The 17,892-nt window shown below is 40.6% G+C and overlaps 1 protein-coding gene across 3 annotated transcripts; it reads right to left on the bottom strand.

Moving 5' to 3' along the window:
• Positions 1 to 8,629: 8,629 nt before the first annotated feature.
• On the bottom strand, positions 8,630 to 11,564 carry LOC103716978 (ABSCISIC ACID-INSENSITIVE 5-like protein 1). Of its 3 annotated transcripts, XM_008805200.6 has the most exons (4): positions 10,424 to 11,557; positions 9,248 to 9,319; positions 8,954 to 8,983; positions 8,630 to 8,819 (listed from the first exon to the last, which is right to left on the bottom strand). In XM_008805200.6, exons 1-4 carry the CDS (start codon positions 11,327 to 11,329, stop codon positions 8,733 to 8,735), a joined length of 1,095 nt encoding a protein of 364 aa, XP_008803422.5. In that variant the 5' UTR covers positions 11,330 to 11,557; the 3' UTR covers positions 8,630 to 8,732. The 3 variants fall into 3 exon arrangements, with proteins under 3 accessions (XP_008803422.5, XP_089786821.1, XP_089786822.1); XM_089930695.1 differs by lacking the exon at positions 8,954 to 8,983 and having other exon boundaries at positions 10,424 to 11,561; XM_089930696.1 differs by lacking the exons at positions 8,954 to 8,983; positions 9,248 to 9,319 and having other exon boundaries at positions 10,424 to 11,564.
• Between the last annotated feature and the right edge of the window lie 6,328 nt (positions 11,565 to 17,892).

Here is a 17,892-nt window from a genome sequence, read left to right as displayed (position 1 = left end):
GGCCCCTTCACAACCCTTCGCCATCGAGCACGGCCCTCTCTTCAATTTTTCTTCCATTTGATTTTCACCACGCCCCATCCTTGTCCCTGATGAGAGCACAAAAGTGCAATCGTCGTACCATCTTAATTAGTATTATAGTTAATTTTTAATGATAAAATTAATTAATTAACATTGTATTTGTGTTTGAGTGCAAGGAATCCAGGAGACCCAATAACATTGGGTTTGAGCCCAATGCCCGGCAGCTCGAGCTCAACAAATTCTCCATCTGCCATGCAAGCATAAAATCCCGCGCTGTCCATCAGAAAACCTTCCAAATCAGTCCCGCATCAAGGCCCCGCGAACATTTCCTTCTCAGCCTCCCAGCCTCCCGCAGTGCATCACAGCCGTCCGCGTCTCCTCCCTTCCGTCTCTTCCGTGCGTTGCCTCCCATCGATCACGGCAGATCAGCTCCTCTCAGTAGCCCAACAGTCCGTCAGCATTCATCCTCCTAGCGGTCGCGTCCGGCTCCACCCTCTTCCCGGATCCACGGCATCTTCCATTTCGGCTCATCCCAGTCATCCCGCGCGTCTCCTTCCTTCCCGTAATCCCATTCTTCAAGCGATGAACATCCACGGATCAAGCTCCCTTCCGATTTCAAGCCGTGATCCAAGCTTCCACCGATTGCCGTGATCGGCTCCTCCCACCAGCCCGCCTCTCAACCATGGTCCAAAGAAGGAATCCCGAGTCAGCTCCCAGCATCCCACGCCCGCTCCATCGGTCACGGCTGACCCCAGCATCCGCGCCGTCCACGGATCACGCCAAAATCGCTCCTCCTCCGCCTCAGCCCGCGCCTCCTTCCTTCCGCACCGCGTCCAGCCGTGCAACCATTCCGGCTTCTTCCGCTCCTCCCAACGGTTCACAGCAGCGTAGAGTCTTCCGCCCGAGCACCAACGATCATCGACCCCATCCTTTCGCATCCAAGGAATCCCACTGCCAGCAGCCGGTAATCCAGCTCCTTCTTCTTTCGGAAACTCCTACACCTGGACTACAAGCGTGATCCAAGCCGTCCGTGATCAAAGCAACGCAGCCATCTTCCTTCCCGAATCATCATCCACACATCCACCTCCCGAGATCCCGCGCCCGTTTCTCCTCCATTCCTTGCTGTGGCGGCCTATAAGAGGAGGAGGAGAGGAGAGTGAGGGAGGGGGTGGTGGCCGGCGGGTCCAAAGAAAAGAGAAGGGTGGAGGCCATCGGTTTGGAGGAAGGAAAACGGGAGAGGAGAAGTCGTGCTCTGTTTTCAAACAGAGCACGTTGCTTGTTCTCCTTCTTCTTTTTATTTTATTTTATTATTATTATTTTTTGTTTTAGTTTAATTAAGAACAGTGTTGTTTTTAATTTTAATTAATGGTCTTATTTGTAGCTCTTTCTGTTGCAATTTTACTGGAGAGTTTTATTTTAAGAGCTTTAGATTTGCAATCTTAATTTATGTTTTTCACATTCTCTAATTTTTCTTTTAAGGCAATATATTTAAATTTCTTTCATGCAATTTTTGTCCCAGGCTTCAATCTTCTTAGCTTTCATCCATTTTAATTTATGCCAAAGCCTTTCTTTTCCATTAAATATATAAATGCTCTTTAAATCTAAGTATATGTCTTTTAGTTAATTTCAATTAAAAATAATTCTTTGGTAGACCAGAAAATCAGTCAATATCTCCGACATAATATTTTTCTTTTGTTATTCAAAAATCGATTTTGAATCCGAGTGAATGTTCTAATTTTTATGCAACTCCAATCGCCTCCATGTGGATCGACCTCTTACAACCACTATTCTTCAAGTAGAAAAGATAAGAGTAAAATTAAATTAAACTTTGTTTGTCGGTTCTAACAACGATCTATTTAGCATATTTTTGGGTAAATAGAAATCGGACGAATAGTCCCCATCAGAAATCTAGGCTGCGATCAATGCTCGTCGAAGCCAAGGTAAGGCCCTAACTCTCTTCACCTTCCCCTTCTTCTCTAAGCCTTGGATCACCGACACTCCCTCGGTTTCGCCGAAAATCAACCAAAAGATAAATCTCTTATTCCACCCTTGTTCTTCCTTTTTTTCTTCCTTTTTTCAGCTATGTCCATCTTTGGTGTTCATTGCCGAGGCCTTCAGTCCCTCCCTTGGGTCTAGCCTTGGTCAATGCCAGAGCTCCAGTTGATGGTAAGCAGACTGGAGCTTGGATTTGATCAGATCAAACCCCTATTCACCCACTTTTCCCTCTATTAAACTAGTCATTGCTGCCAATTGCCTAATGTCGGGCCATAGATTGCACTGCTGTGCCTCATTGGACCGCCACTACCTCTTCCCTTCTCCTCCTCTTCCTTGGGAATAGCAAGACGAGGGCTTCCTTCTTCTCTATGTTGCCCCCGCCCCCCCAAAAAAAAGAAAAAACCATCCATTGTTTCTCTCTCTACCTGGTCCATGGACCCTATTCTAGAGTCCTATCTTTATTTTCTTATGGACCCAAGTTGACCTCAGTCAAGAGGCCCTGAAGCACCCTAGTACCTCGGTGGCATGTCGGACCAATCATCTCAGCTTTTGTTAAGTATTCTCGAAACCTACTATTGATGATCATTGTCAAACGAACTTGGCATTGATCGAGTCCCTACTTCATGATTCATTGATTGAATCATTTACCAAAGCCACCGAACACCGTCACTCGGCCAAACGTCCCCCCTTTTTCTCTCTTGAAATTTTAATACCATTGAAATTATTGGATATGAATTAATTGGATTTGCATGTAATTGAATACGTTGAGCTAATTTGCATAGTTAAATTTTATGGGTTTAACACGAAAAAGATAAGTAACCCTGACATTCCTTTCTAATTTTTGAATTATCGGTTGTTTTCAATGCTTAAAACTATATGAAATATAAAAAGAATATTTAATAGTGACGATTCTATATTTTCTTAATTTAAGGATTCACATGATATTATGCAAATTATGTATTAATTTGCAAGTATGGTTTCTTAAATATTTTAATATTAATGGCTTGTTTATGAACTGTGAACTCTCTATTTATGAAATCTACAATTTTGTTATGAAAAGATTTATTGCATGATTGTTTCACCCTTAGTGATTTATTTATGGATTATGAGCTCTATAAAAGCTATTTAATAACCTTTAACTTATTTATGTATATATAAGAACATATGTTTTTAAAAAATATAATTTAAGAAATATGACTATGAGCACTTAGATAGCTATATACGACCCTACGAGTGGGTTATAGTAGTTGGCATACAATCCTCACCAGTGGATTATAGTAGCTTAGCATACGGTTCTTGTTAGTAGGTTATAGTAGCTTGGCATATGACTCTTGTTAGTGAATTATAGTAGCATGACATATGGTCATTGCCAACTAGTTATAGTAGTTAGGCGTACGGTCCGCCAACAGGTTATAGTAGTTGGTATGATATTAATTACAACCCTATTATAGGTATAAGATGATCTTAACATTTAGTTTGCGAGAGTTATTATGAATTATGATGTGGCAAAATGATAAAGAATTTATAACTTTATTTATAAAATTTACATGATTTATGTGTATGCAAGAGCGTAATTGTTTCATAACTTATTTTATTAAACTATTATTATTAAATGTTCTATTTTTTAATGATAGTTATTTTATTTAAATGATGAATTAATTAATGTAAAAACTTGTGCTTGATCCGGTAAGACAGTGTAAGATTTATTTACTAATCTATGTAGCTCATATCTCTTCTTTTCTAACTTTTTCAGACGAACAAGATCGTTAGGAGTGGAAAATGATCCAATCTTGGAGTTTGTGCTAATAGACCTTTATAGGAGAATTTTAGTTCGCTAGTTGATTATTTACTTAGTTGTTGATTTTATAGATATTGAGGCTATTGGTTCTGGGCATTTAAATTTAGATTTAGACGCTCTATAGCAATACTTATTTATTTATTGGACGATAGTCTCGAACTTTGTTGTTAGGTTTTAGTTTATTTAAGATGGATTTTCATATAGGTTAGCTACTGTAAGCTTTGTTTTATCATGGGCGGTACCCCATGATAGCATGGCCATGTTATATGCTGAATTTGGAGCATGATATTTAGTAGTATGAGAGTATAGGTTTGATTGTGGGTAGACTTTAAGCTTAGATTTATATTCTGTAGGATTAGGCATAGGATGAGTATAGAAGGGTGGATTTAGATTAGAGTTGCACAATGAAAGCATTGTAGAGTATTAGATGAGTATCTTTACTTGTTTGATAATGAACATATGTTAAGTTTTGAGGACGAACTCTTTTAAGGAGGGTGGAGAGAATGTGACAGCTTGGTCAGGGCCCGATCCACTTGACCTGCCCAATCAAGATGCTGGCCCAACAACTAAACCCATTCATGCTTTTCATGTTATGGGAGACAACAAACTCTCAATGGGAGTCCGCTTCCCATCCGAAGTCGGCAACTTCAAGAGGAAATCGGACTTTTAAGTCCAAAAAGAAGTGCAAGAAGAAGAAAGAAAAATAATCATTTCTATTTGCATATTAAAAAAGTTTCTTTTTAGGCAATGTCACCACTATAGGAGGTAAAAATCAAAGAAAGTGGAGATACGCATCATGGATGTTAGCATTGCAGTTATTATAATCAAAGTAGACAATAGTTGATGAATCATCTCATTTGCTATCTATGGTGTCACTTTTTCTGGAACTATCTTTCAAGCCTATGAGGTCATTGGTGGTGAAAGAGTTGTTTTATGGAGACACCTTTGCTAATTTTGCTGATAAGTATATTATATAGCTTCCTTCTCTTCTCGAAAATATTCACCTTAGATATGTATATCATGTCCTAGAACTCCAGAATATTTTTGTTTTATTAATTTATGATTTGATCTCCAAAATTTTATGGTAAATAAGTAATGATCCAATTTAGAATAAGGTTAAGACGTGGAGATGCATGAAAAAATCTTCCTAATAAAAATTTATATAGAAGAAATAGGACCCGGGAGATAGGAACAAGATGATGTAATAGGAATCATCCATTTCCTTCAAACTTTTAAATTTAAATAGAGTAGAATAATATTCAATTTGATTTTGAGGTAAAAGGATACACCATTTCATACACTTTATATAATAATATAGATAGAGGTAGAGAGTTGCCGGTCTCTTTCATTCTTTTTTCTTCATTTTAGTATATTTGATAGAGGTGACACCATTTTTATTGAACTTATAACCACTAAAAGAAGAAGAAGATTTCTCACAAGCTAAGTCCATTAATCACTCTCTTTTTAAAATTGTTGTTGTTTTCTTCTTAGTTTATTCTACATTGGATGACTCCTTGAGATCCTAGGGTGTGTAATCCTCAAAGATATTAATTAGTATAGGATCTCTATAAGTCTATTTACATCAATCATTGGATGTTCTCATATCGTATAAAGTATTTTAACGAGTTTGCCCCACCTAAGCATCTCTTCATGAAAAATGTTTATATATGCCTCGCAAACATTTATTAAGATGGTTGCACCCATTTATCATCAATGATTTGTTTATTCCTATTAGTTAACTAACTATAGTTAGTTATGCTAGTTTAGTCATCAATTGTATTTTTAAATTTTTTTCTCACAACTTTCTGAAAATCTTTCTATATTTAACACTAATTGATCCACATACTGCACCTATCCCTTATTATAGAATAGGGTTGTGAGAAATTTACTTTAGAAATCCAATTATTTACTAACAAGATAATTAAGGCATTCATTTTATTTTTTTATCGTTTTACTCTATATTTGTTCATCTTTATCGACATGTAGATCCTTAGATCATTTTGCAATTCAGATTGTCTCATATCTTAGATATGGGAGTTTTTTATGATCATGTTTGTTGCCCAAGGTGGCAACCCAAGAGGGGGGGTATATTGAGTTTTTTAAATTTTATGATCCCAAATTAATTTATAAATGAGTATGCAATTTAACCTATGCAAAAATATAAATGCAGTGGAAGCTAAAATATTTAAGCTCTAAGTAATCACAAGTAAATCACTAAGTAATTAAGCTAGAGCAAGTACACAATGTAATGAAGAAAGTAAAGCAGGAAGCATAAGGCAAGACACAATGCAAACACAAGCTCGTATAATGGTTCCGTACACTCCAAGGCACCTATGTCCAATGAATTGGTAGATGTTGGGGGAGGCCTGAGGGGCCGAGTCAACGTTGGCAGAGGCCTGAAGGGCCGAGTCAGTCCTGCCGCCTACCATCATGGATGCATTGGAGTAGGGCGGGTTTACCACTAGGGGATCCCTGAACCCACTAGCGAGGCCCTGTCGGAGTCCGGAGTCAGACGAGGCTTGGTCGGAGTCGACTCGTAGCGCTATGGGCCCCTGCGCTATTTTAAGAAAATAAAGTTGCACCTTCACTAACATCTGTAGGTTTTGGTGTAATGGTAGCGCTTGATCCTGACAATTGGTATCAGAGCCATATGTCTCGAGTTCGAAACTTAGGCATCACGTTGGGGGGGATTGTTGGCAGAAGCCTGAGGGGCCGAGTCAATATTGGCAGAGGCTTGAAGGGCCGAGTCAGTCCTGCTGCCTGCCATCGTGGATGCGCTGGAGGAGTAGGGTGGGTTATACCACTAAGAGGTCCCTAAACTCACTGGCAAGGCCCTGTCGGAGTCCGAAGTCGGGCGAGGCTTGGTCGGAGTCGACTCATGGCGCTATGGGCCCCTGCACTAGTTTAAGGAAATAAAGTTGCGCCTTTATTAACACCTGCAGGTTTTGGTGTAATGGTAGCGCTTGATCCTGACAGTTGAGCTCTTGAAGGCACTTGAATTCTGCTCAACACACTTCTTTTGGGTTTGAACTTGAAGCAATAAATTGAACTCTCTTGGATTTTCTTTCTTTTGAATGCTCACTTAGATTCCTACCAAGATAGTTTTTCCTGATGAATGGTGGCTCTTAAATACTTCTCCAACCTCCAAATATCAGTTTCTAGCTGTTGAATTGAAGAAACTAGCCGTTTATAGCCGTTGGAGCCTTAAAAAGTACTTCTACAGAACTAGTCGTTAGGCTGTCAGTCGTGCTCGAGTCAACTCGAATTTTACTGGGGTCGACTCGAGTAAGGCTGGGGTCGACTCGAGCTTCCTTGAGGTTGGCTCGAGCTACAGTGAAGTCGGCTCTGACAAAAAATTCCAGAGAGCAATTTTCTGATGAAACTGGTTGGGGTCGACTCGAGCTACAGTGAGCTACAGTGCCAGTTGTGCCAAGTGTGCCAAATGTACCAGGGTCGGCTCCAAACTTTTATGGGTCGACTCGAGCTATAGTGCCAATTTTCTCGGGTCAGCTTGCGCTGGTCTTGGGTCGGCTCGAGCTATAGTGAGCTACAGTGCCAGTTATGCCAAGTGTGCCAAATGTGCCAGGGTCGGCTCCAAACTTTTTGGGGTTGACTCTAATCCCGATTTTCTGCATTTTAAGGTTAGATTTACACATAAAATAAATAAAAGACATTGTAAGTCGTTAATTTTCAGTTAGGATGCTTGGCACTTGAAAGTTTCATCTCTTTAACTATGAAAAAGATAGAATTGCCCTTTAACTAAGGGAACTTGACTGTTAAATTTGTCAAACTGAGATTTAGACTTTTCCTCAAGTTCTTTTAATAAATTTGTCTTTAGATGAGTTCTTTAGAGTTGTTTTAAACGTATATGTAGAGTGTATCAAGAATGTATCAAGAAAGTAGAATGTATCGAGAATGTATCGTTTCTTTCTTCCTTTAGTGTTTATGGACTTAATCAATTGAGTTAATGATATTAGGACTTCCATATGACCTCAATGGCTTTATACTCATCAAAATCACACTAGGATCAAAACAATGTTTATTTTCATATTAATGCTATCTTCTTCTACATACATGCTAGCTAATGTATGAGCATGTTCAAATGCAGGAATTGGAAATAAATGAAGTAATATTTATTTATAAATGAAATAATCTAATAAGAGATCTATCTATTTTTTGAATTTTATGCATGTTCATGGTTCTTATAACATGAAGTTTTGTTTAAGAAATTGGATAAACCTAAAAAGCCTAAAGACACTAATTCACTCTCTTAAACATAGCATAAACATATACAGAGGGTTTCCTTCATTATAGTACAAAATTATAGTGGAAATGACGATCATTATAGTGGAAGAATTTATCTAAATTTCAAGAAATTTCATACAAAATTTGGAATCCAAGTCCTTCATTCAAAGGATGGGTGCAATCAATCTGCTATAGTACATTTCACCAAAGTGACTTTATCTAAATTATTTATGGATCTCCAAGCTTGTTTATCATTCTTTTCCAATTTGCATAGCTTTTTGTTTCCCTTTATCTCCTGTTTAACATTGCTATTTTAAGTTCTAAATCCTAGATGATATATGGTATGAAATGTATTCCATTTTATTGATTATCAATCTTACCTAATTATCTCTCACTTTTTTCATCTATTCGTTTTGTTCAACATCCTAGCATCTACTGAAGGATTGAGATAAGTATACTAAAGTGAGACTCTTACATTTTCTCAAGGATATTCATGCTTGTAGTCAAGATGCACTTGCTTCCTTCACAAAACTTGCAAAAAATAAAAAATAAAAAGAGAGAGAGAGACTCAAGTTGCAAAAATGTTGCACTCAATTTACATCATCTTTTAGTTTAGGTACATAACCACTAGTTTACTGGTTTGTCGGAGGCTCTGATTATTGGTCATGAGGGCATATCACCATGAGCAACTATTATACCGGCGATGAGTGTAAATAGTCTTCTGTGCATTGATCCATGAATTTTCATCCATCAACTGAAGGACCTGTAGATACAAGAAGAAAAAGGGTCTTAGGATTCGGCGTTAGTGCCATTATGTTTGGAATCGAGAGTAGGTAGCTAATCAATTCAATTTGATATTAACTAAAAGAGACAAAGGGGCTAGTGGAGAGACTATACTGCATGCGTTGTTTCTGCCCAGAACCTTTGCTGCAAATTTGATGCAAACCAAAAGAAACCATGTTATCAACTAGAAACCAGAAGAAACCAACAGAAGCATTCAGTGTTAAAATTTAACAGATTTTCTTATAGTTGGTCTACCTAATATGAGGATTCATAAATGTTAGTAGTTTATAGGAAAGGCTTGTTACAAGTGTCAACTGATAGAATAGTTTAGCAAATATTCAAAGAAGATTTTTTTTTTTTTTTTTTTAAAGAGTTAAGAATGTACAATTTATAGGTATTCTCATTCACCTTGTCTTCTTGGAGTGCGGCATTCTCTTCTTTGAGCTGGTTGACCTCTACTTCTAGGTCCAATGTGTAAGCCTTCAAGGAAAAACAAAGGTTTTCAGCAAACGTTTAATCGAAAAAAGTTAGAAACAAGATTTTGTCTAAAAATTAATCTAGTTCACTCCCATCTTGTTATTTAGTAGTCACAAATTCTCATCAAAATTTGCATTTGCTTCATTTGTGCTTTCCTTTACGAAGAGAACAAAATAGAATTAGTGAAATTGTTCGACGAAAAGATTGACTCATGAACTCCCCTCAACAGAGTAATTTTTATAAGCTTAAATCAAAGAAAAATTGAATTAAATTTAGATTATAATAATTTATTTCTCTTGTCATCTCTTGCAGATGCTTGCTCATTACTACTTTGAATAAGATTACTCCCCACCTCTCAACTATTGACTCTTTCTGACATGCCCATCTTCAATGAAAGTAAATTAATAGTAACCCAAAAAAATCTACCCGTAAAAATGACGAGTAATAGACAAGTATAATTTTTTCCATGTTCTCAACCTGTAATATGTACAAAATATATAATAACTCTTCCAGTTCCTTTTAAATGCATTCCATATTTACCGTGACGTAAGAGCTATGAACAAAGAGCAAGGCAAAGGGGCAAGGATCAAGTAAGCAGGTTGTAGAGGGAGATGAGATGAAGAATAGAAGCTATTTAACCTCCTTGAATCATAAGAGCATCCTCCTCACAACTCTTTACTACATTTTCTTCCATGTTTCTCAACGTTTTTGCAATAACTTGATTGTGGGATTTGAGGAATGAGTTGTGTACATAAGACATCAATCCTTGGGCTACTTTTCAATTGACATGAGAAAGAGATGAAGGGCAGTAATTCTATATTTACTTGCTTAATGGATTATTAATTAATCTTTTCCTCTTTGTTTTTCTTTATGGGACTTTCCACAAAATGTTGGTCTGACAAACTATTATCATTCTATTTTTCTTTTGGTTTAGGAATTCTTGTAGAACAACCTGTCTAGTTCTAAAACACACACACACACACACACAAAAAAATCACTATGTGAGTTTAAGAATATTCAAACATTAATATGCTTCTAAAGTGTGTCATGCACTTATTTATAAATAGTATCTATTGAAGAAAATGCAATCAGATTGAAAAAATTTACCCGCTTTCTGGCACGAGAACGAGCAGCAGATTCACGATTCTTGATCATCCTCCTCTTTCGCCGCTCCATCATCCTTCCTATCATATCATTCAAACCCCTCTTTCCCCTACAACTCCTCCCTCCTACTTCCTCCCTACCAAATAAACCAAGCCCATCTACGTGCTCCACTGATGCATTACGATGAGTTGATGCTGTGCTTATTGAAATTTGGCTTCCTGGTGATCCCATCTCTAACTGCTGTGCTCCAAACCCCACCACCCCCTTGTTCTCTCCCTCTCCATGATAAACTCCGCTTTTGGTGCACATGAGATTCCCATGGTTCTTGTCCCCCAACCCCAGAACATGGTTGAACCCTTTCTCTTCAGCATCATTTTGAGCTCTTGAATTGTTGCCTGGGATCCACTGTGGAGATAGTGTTAAGGAAACACAAGAATTGTGCCCTTCTTTTACTACACCTGCCTGTACAAGAAATTCTTCGAGGGTGATCTCCTCAAGGGTAGACTGGTCATGAGTGTGGGGGCTGTGTAGTGTTTCCTCCCTCTGGATCTTTACCCATACCTCATCCATGGTCTTCTCCCACAATGTGGTGCAACTGAGGGTGCGGTCTTTGTTATGGAGCAGTGGAGAGATGGAGCCTGTGGTAGCAGTGATGGTGGAGGTGTTGACCTCATCAGAAGCCCAGAGGTTGGTGAGGAAATCATCCATGTTGCTGGACTGCATGGCGTCATCAGGATCTAGGGCGGTGGTCAAGATCTCATCCAAGGTGCGAGATAAGATAGCAGGCAGCGTCATTGTGGAGAATGCTGATATTGGTTTCTCGCTTCGTCTTCTCGACCCCTCTCTCTTTGTGCTTTTGGTCTTGTTTTCGCTCAAGGTTTCGGTGCTGAGCTGGTGTCTAGGCATCATCCAAAAGCAATATTGATGTTATTGTTGGTAGTCTCAGTCAATGAGTTGAGAGAATTCTTGTGGTTCTCAACTCCAGAAAGTTTCCTCCTTTTTTAAGAAGTGGAACTTTAGCTTTGGCTTTGCTGGAGGATGAGACAAAAGAAGGAAAAGAATTAGTTCTAAGAGGAGAAGCGAACACCTTTGCGAGCTGGCACTAAAGCGGTGGGAAATGACGGTTTTTGCGAAGGAGATCAAGGCCACCAGCTGAAAGTCTCTTTGTCAGCTTTTGTTGGTTGATGTCTCTTGACAAAAACAGAGGAAACAAAAATTTATTCAAGATTTTAACTCGAAGAAATGTCAAGAGTATGTGAAGATTTGGTAGGATTTTGTAGGTTTTGGTGCTGAGCTGGTGTCTAGGCATCATCCAAAAGCCTTGATGTTATCTCGCGTAAAATAGTCGCCATATGGAGAAAATGATGCAAGAAACATTAATAAATTATGAAACAAGAGACAATGGATGAGAAATGGCCATAATTCAGAAAGCAGGAAATGTAATCCTTAAAGAAGCAAGAACATTAAGGTTGCATTTGTCCACGACCAGAATCGCAATCAGACTAGATTGGAATGAAAATCGGAATGGTCATACTCCCCGACATATGTGGTTTGTGAGTATAATTGGAATCAAAAGCTCAAAAGCTAAATTTTTGAAAAATCAATTAAACACACAAGTACTTTTAAAAAATCAATATTTTTGAGTAACTATGGCAGAATGAGATTTGAATATCGGAAGGAGAGCCATGATTGAATTTTTGGGGATTGGAGCAAATTCCTACTCCTCCTGGAATAAAAATAGGAACGGATCCCTCCTAACCATACGATTGAAGTAAGAGACAATAATTTTCTTTCTTATTCCAAAGCCTAACTGATGGGGACATCAGCTAGGTCATCATTTTATTTGCATATTTATGTTAGTATTTTATTTCTGGGCTTATTTCATTTTAGAGCTTATTTGTGGGTTATTTGTAGGTTTATTAGGATTTATTTCTGTGTAAGGGGGTTTAGGCCAATTGTGTATTTGGGCCCTATATATAGGGAATTATTTTGATATGAAATTTCAATGAAGAATTAAGACTTTTCTTTCCCCACGTTTCCCCTCCTTTCCTCCTCCTCCTCCCTTCTCCTTTGTCTCTTCTTCTTTCTCCTTCTCTTCTCCTCCTTTGTTTCCTCTTTCATCTCACCACAAGTACAACATCATCACCGTAGTATTCCTTCCCGGATCTGGTTCGGCACCAACTTGATATCAGAGCCGTACGCCTTGCCCTGCCAAAGTACGGATCCCTGGTTCCAGCAACTTGAAACAAGGCAAAACAAAGCCTTCGTTGGTCTCCCCTTCACCACAACCGGAACAGGCACCAACCTTTCCAACAAACAGTCCCGTTCATTATAAAAGAAAAAAACAGAACGAAAGGGTCTGTCGTCCACTTTCTGTCTTCCCCTATCTCCATCATGCCCGACGCTCTCCTCCACCTCCCTGCCACAATCGCTCCTTTCCGCCCAGATCCGCCGGACTCCTCCGAGCTTCGCCCGACCAGCCGCTGATCTTCTGCAGCGCCGCCTCTGTGCCCTCCGCCGGTGCCTGCAACCGAAGCCACCACCATTTGCGACAACTACCACTGGTGCATGGCCGAGCATCGCCGGATCCCCGGGTTTCGATTGGCACACGAGCTCTACGCAGTACCCCGACCCCGGACATCGGAGCGTGTCGACGGGCCACGAGCGGTTCCCGTTGCCGGAAAGAAGAAGAGCATCGCCGCCCTTCTTTCGGCCTTATCAATCGAACCCGTTGAGACACCCGCCGGCCACCGCGTACACGATCAGCCGCCGACCACGGAGCTGCGTCCGCGAACGCCGTCGCCACTTTGTTCGGCCATTCCGCCGCTACCGCCGAAGCGACCGGATCACCCTCCCGAATCGGTCGGGAGGTTGAAGAAGAAAATCAAGTAACGGGTTAGTTCTAAATCCGTTACCCACAACCCGGTAACCCGAGTCCAACAAGTCAAAAAAAAAAAGAGAAAAAGTTCACGTGACCTGCACGTGTTCTCAAAAAAAAAAAAGTTCACGTGACTTGCATGTCTTCAAAAAAAAAAAAACTGCTTACCTCTGCTTCGGCCGAAGGGAAACCCTAGGGTTTCCGCCGTTGTCGCTACCCCCGCCGCCACCTCTGCCGTGCCGCCGAGCATTCACCCGAGCTCCGCTCGCCGCTGTTGCCACCGCCTCCGCTGTTTCGCCACTCAAGCTCCGCCGTTTTGCCACCTCCGCCTTGCAGCCCTCGCACTCACTGCCCGAGCGCTGCCGCCGAGCTCTGCCATCCCTCGCAGACCGCACCCTTTGGCCGTGCCCCGCTTCTCCCTCTTCGCCGAGCCGCGCCAACCGATCCCCTCCATCTGTGCCGCCGCATCCGCAGCGCCATCACCGCCTCCGCCCTTGTTCGCCATCCGCTGCATCGCCATCCGAGAGCACCGCCTAAAGTTCCCACCGTCGCTTTCCTCGCCCCGCCTTACTTCGACCGCCGCCACCACTTCACCGCCGAGCACCACCACTTCGTCACCTCCTTCCCTCGGTCACCTACCTCCTTTCGCATTCATCCGAGCCACTATCGATCGCCCTTGTTTCACAGGCCCATCTAATTGCTCAGACCCACCGCGGGCTACCTTAGGCCCGCCTTACACCCCACCAAGCCCAGTTTTCTCGGGCTACACCCGGGCCTGACAGATCTGGCCCGGTTATCGCTTGTCCAGCAGGCCACCAACCCAATCCACCCCTGCGGCCCGAATCTGTTTTGACAGCCCAGTCCAAGCATCGTTACCTTAGCGTGGCCCAAGCCCAATCGGCCGCAGGTCCAGTTACAGGCCCGATCCAGCATCTTCCTCAGCCCACTCTAGAAGTCCAAAAGGCCTTTCTGCTGCAACGTCAGGCCCACAGCTCAAGCTAACTTCGCCCGGTGCCGATTTCGTGTTCGAGACTCTATAACGGATGCTTCTGGTTGATTGCATTCACCACAGGTAACATGTTCTTCTTTCTCTTGGGCTTGTTTATGTAGTTATGTTCTAGTTCTCTTGCATGACATTTCTATTTTGCCAAAACTTATTTTCCTGTTGATGAGAGCACAAAAGTACGATTTACACATCACTTAAATTAATATTATTGCTAATAAATAATGATTAAAAGTGTTGCATTAATATTATATTTTTCTGGTGCAAAGGTTATTGTAAATCAAGAGTTTAAATGTGCATTTTGTATAGTTTGGGATAAGGCATGGCTCCAAGCCTAATGATGTTAGGAGCATAATTGAATCTGGTCAAGCACATTTGCACCGGAGCTACACATGTCTACATGCCATAGCCTCTTCCCGTGACACATGCCAAAGATCCTGCTGCAGCCCTCATCCGTTACCATCTTCAGCATACCGCGAGCTCCCGGATTCGTGATTTGATCTCAGAGGCTTCCAAGCGTCCGCTCCTCCTCGAGTCCATTCACAACCCGATCAACGCTCCCATGCTTCAGCCCGTAATCATCTCCTCCTTTCACCAGCGTCGGATCCGGCCGTTTCCAGCATTCTGTGAATCCTCCCAGCGGCCGTCCGGAAGAGATCACGCGCCTTCCTTCCGCGTGCGCCTCCTTCCAGCTCCGCATCAGATCTCCCAAGCTCCAGCATCACAGCAAGGCACCGTATCCGTCTTCTCCGCCCATTCCGGGTCCTCGCACGTCCGAGCCAAGGGTCCCGCTTCCATCCGCCTCCCGCGAGTGAGCCACGGCGTTCATCCGCCTCTCCCACATTCCCAGCTGTCCATGAAGCAAGCCCACCGCGATCAACCCCGTGTCCGATATTTCAGCAGTCCGGATCCGCAACCTGCTCCTCTTCCGCCCATCTCACGCACCTCCCAGCCGAGATCAGCGCCCACTTCTTCCTCTGTTCCAGCAATTCTTGAGCATCTCGGCACCACCAGCATCCCGTGAAGCGTTGCAACGTCCGCGCATCGTCCGCAACGCACGATCCTTGCCGTCCCCTCCTCCCCACGCGCGATCAGGGGAATCATTGATTCCATGGACTCTGGGGATCTATATGAGGAGGCCTCTGATCCGAAAATAGGGAGCTCTCATTTGGGGGGAAGAAGAAGATAGCCGTTCCGTCGAAGTGGCTGATTTGGGGGAGAAAAGAAAACAGAGGAGGAAAGAAAGGAAGAAACAGGGTATGCCCTGTTTCTAAAAAGAAAAAAAGAAAAAAAAAAGAGTGAGAAAGGGAGAGATGCTGATTTTTGTAATGACTTGCTAATTCCTTTGGCAAAAGGGTGATGGATGAATCCTTGTCATGTTGCTTTCATCAAGTATACTCTAATCTTTTATACTAATTGTTTTATATCCATTGGTATGTTTTGAATTCTTGAATATTTATTTATTTGATAGATCTTTTATGGTTTATATATGTATTGATGCATGGATTGTTTTGATTTTTGATTTGTCGTAGACGTAACCGGCACGATAAATACTTAGATGTTGAATTCATGTTTTCAGATTGTATACTCCATGATTAGAACTACTCTATCTTATTAATCTTTAATCAAGAATCACCGAGTTTATTTATTGAAAGTAATATTGTTAAGGAGGATTCCGGATCCCTAGCCTTCTCTATATTCTTGAACTTTGTTTAATTATCTATTAATTCTCTGCTTTTAACTTTTGAAAATCAACTGAAAATTACATCTAAAAATTACGCTAATAATCTTTAGATCGTTCCCTGAGGAATCGACCTCGGACTCCCGAGTTATATTATTTGTGCGAATCTCCTGCACTTGGGAGAGCAGTTTTATTTTTGCACCAAGTTTTTGGCGCCGTTGCCGGGGAACGGCTAAGTTATTAGTATAATTTTAGATTTAATTTTTACCTTAGTAGTTAGTATTTTTCTTTTGAAAAAAAAAATTGCATCTTTACTACTATTTTTAATTCACTGCACAGTTTGCATCAAACTCTGATATCATAGAAATTAGCCGTCTGATTTGACTCAAATTTGGTCAGCTAGTGCAAGACACATTGTTAGATAATCGAAACGGTCTGATTGACATTCTGATATTTTTAAGACCATCAGATTAATACGAAACCTTGCTACTTTCTACTTTAAATTTTCTGCATTTATTTTTTTTAGAATCAGAATTTTATTGTTATCATATCTCATTAACCCTTGTTGCTAATTGAAAATTTAAGAAAAAAAACTTTAAGAAAAGATCAAGGGTGATTATTCAAAAATAAAAAAAAGAGGGAAAATCTAAAATTTCAAATTTTAAATTTCAAATTTCAGAATTCAAATTTCAAATTTCAGACTTCAACTCATAAAATTTTTTTAAAAAAATAAATAAATAATTTGCTTGATCACCTATTCAATGAAATTTAATGTCATGTCATAAAATATTAAAAAAAATAATCTCTTGATTGTTGCATATAGTACAAGGTATCAGCATAAAATATTTTAAGGGCAGAACCCATTTAAAAAGATAAGGTCGGGATTTCATCACTTGTCCTTAGCCCAAAAATCACCCCAGTGCATAAATATCCTAAGCTTAACTAAAATCAACTAGACGTTGGCCCCTAAGGACATTCGAGCTCAATAAGACGAAGACCACCGAAAGTTGCACCAATTTCGCTCTGTGGCTTAGTTGATGTCTAGGCAAGCTTTGTCCCTATAAGGGAGACAGTTCATCTGTTCGAGGCAAGTGGGTTTTAAGTGGGACCTTTGCGAACGCATCGTGACCCCTCCACTTACCTGGGAGCTTACCTGGTCAACTCGGTTCATTAGACCGGATTGGAGGCTTAGGTGCCCTCTTCAAACCAGTTAGGAGCTGTCTAAAAATTTAAGAAAAACATTAGAAATTGAGGTGTAATGTTTTGTTGCATGTTTGACTGTGAATAGGATTTTTATTTTAGAATGTCATTTTAGGGTATCTTTAGTTGGTACTTATATTTATTTTTTTTATTTTTTTATTTTTTAAAAAAAGAGAGGGAATTATTTTGCATGCTAAAGTGGAATAGGGACGACACCGGTCGATTAAGTCGTACAACTTTAGATCATCCCTTAGGACATACCTCTGAAATTCCTTCGCAATATCTCACACCTTGTGAGATGGCTGATCTAAATGAAGATGCGGGGAGTCACCACAGTCGAGAACGAGAACCCCATGTTATGACTCTAAGACAATACCTACAACCGGCTAGGACTAGTCAGCCTTCATGCATAATTTTTCCTGATAATGTAGGACATTTTGACATCAAACCAGGGGTAATCCAATTGCTGCCCAAGTTTCATGGGTTAAAGTCCGAAAGTCCGTATCTTCATTTAAAGAATTTTGAAGAATTGAGCATTACATTTAGAGTGCCAAATGTCACCGAGGATGTCCTCAAGTTGACATTGTTTCCTTTCTCTCTAAAGGATAAGGCCAAAACATGGCTAAACTCTTTGCGACCTAGATCAATAAGAAATTGGCAAGATATGCAGAGAGAATTTTTAAAGAAGTTCTTCCCCACACAAAGGACCA

This window comes from Phoenix dactylifera, chromosome 5, assembly GCF_051530095.1.
Source record: "Phoenix dactylifera cultivar Ajwa chromosome 5, Ajwa_hap1_PhDact_Kaust_v1.1, whole genome shotgun sequence".
Lineage (NCBI taxonomy): Eukaryota > Viridiplantae > Streptophyta > Magnoliopsida > Arecales > Arecaceae > Phoenix > Phoenix dactylifera.
The sequence above is the reverse complement of the archived record's forward strand: the minus strand, read 5'-3'. Positions and strand labels throughout refer to the sequence as shown.

Excerpts from the sequence above, each read along its gene's own strand:
- LOC103716978 (XM_008805200.6), bottom strand. The coding sequence starts at position 11,329 with ATGATGCCTAGACACCAGCTCAGCACCGAAACCTTGAGCGAAAACAAG. Across the intron at positions 8,984-9,247 it reads CCGCACTCCAAGAAGACAAG|CAAAGGTTCTGGGCAGAAAC; the intron begins GTGAATGAGAAT and ends TCAAATTTGCAG. Across the intron at positions 8,820-8,953 it reads GGGCAGAAACAACGCATGCA|GTCCTTCAGTTGATGGATGA; the intron begins GTATAGTCTCTC and ends TTGTATCTACAG.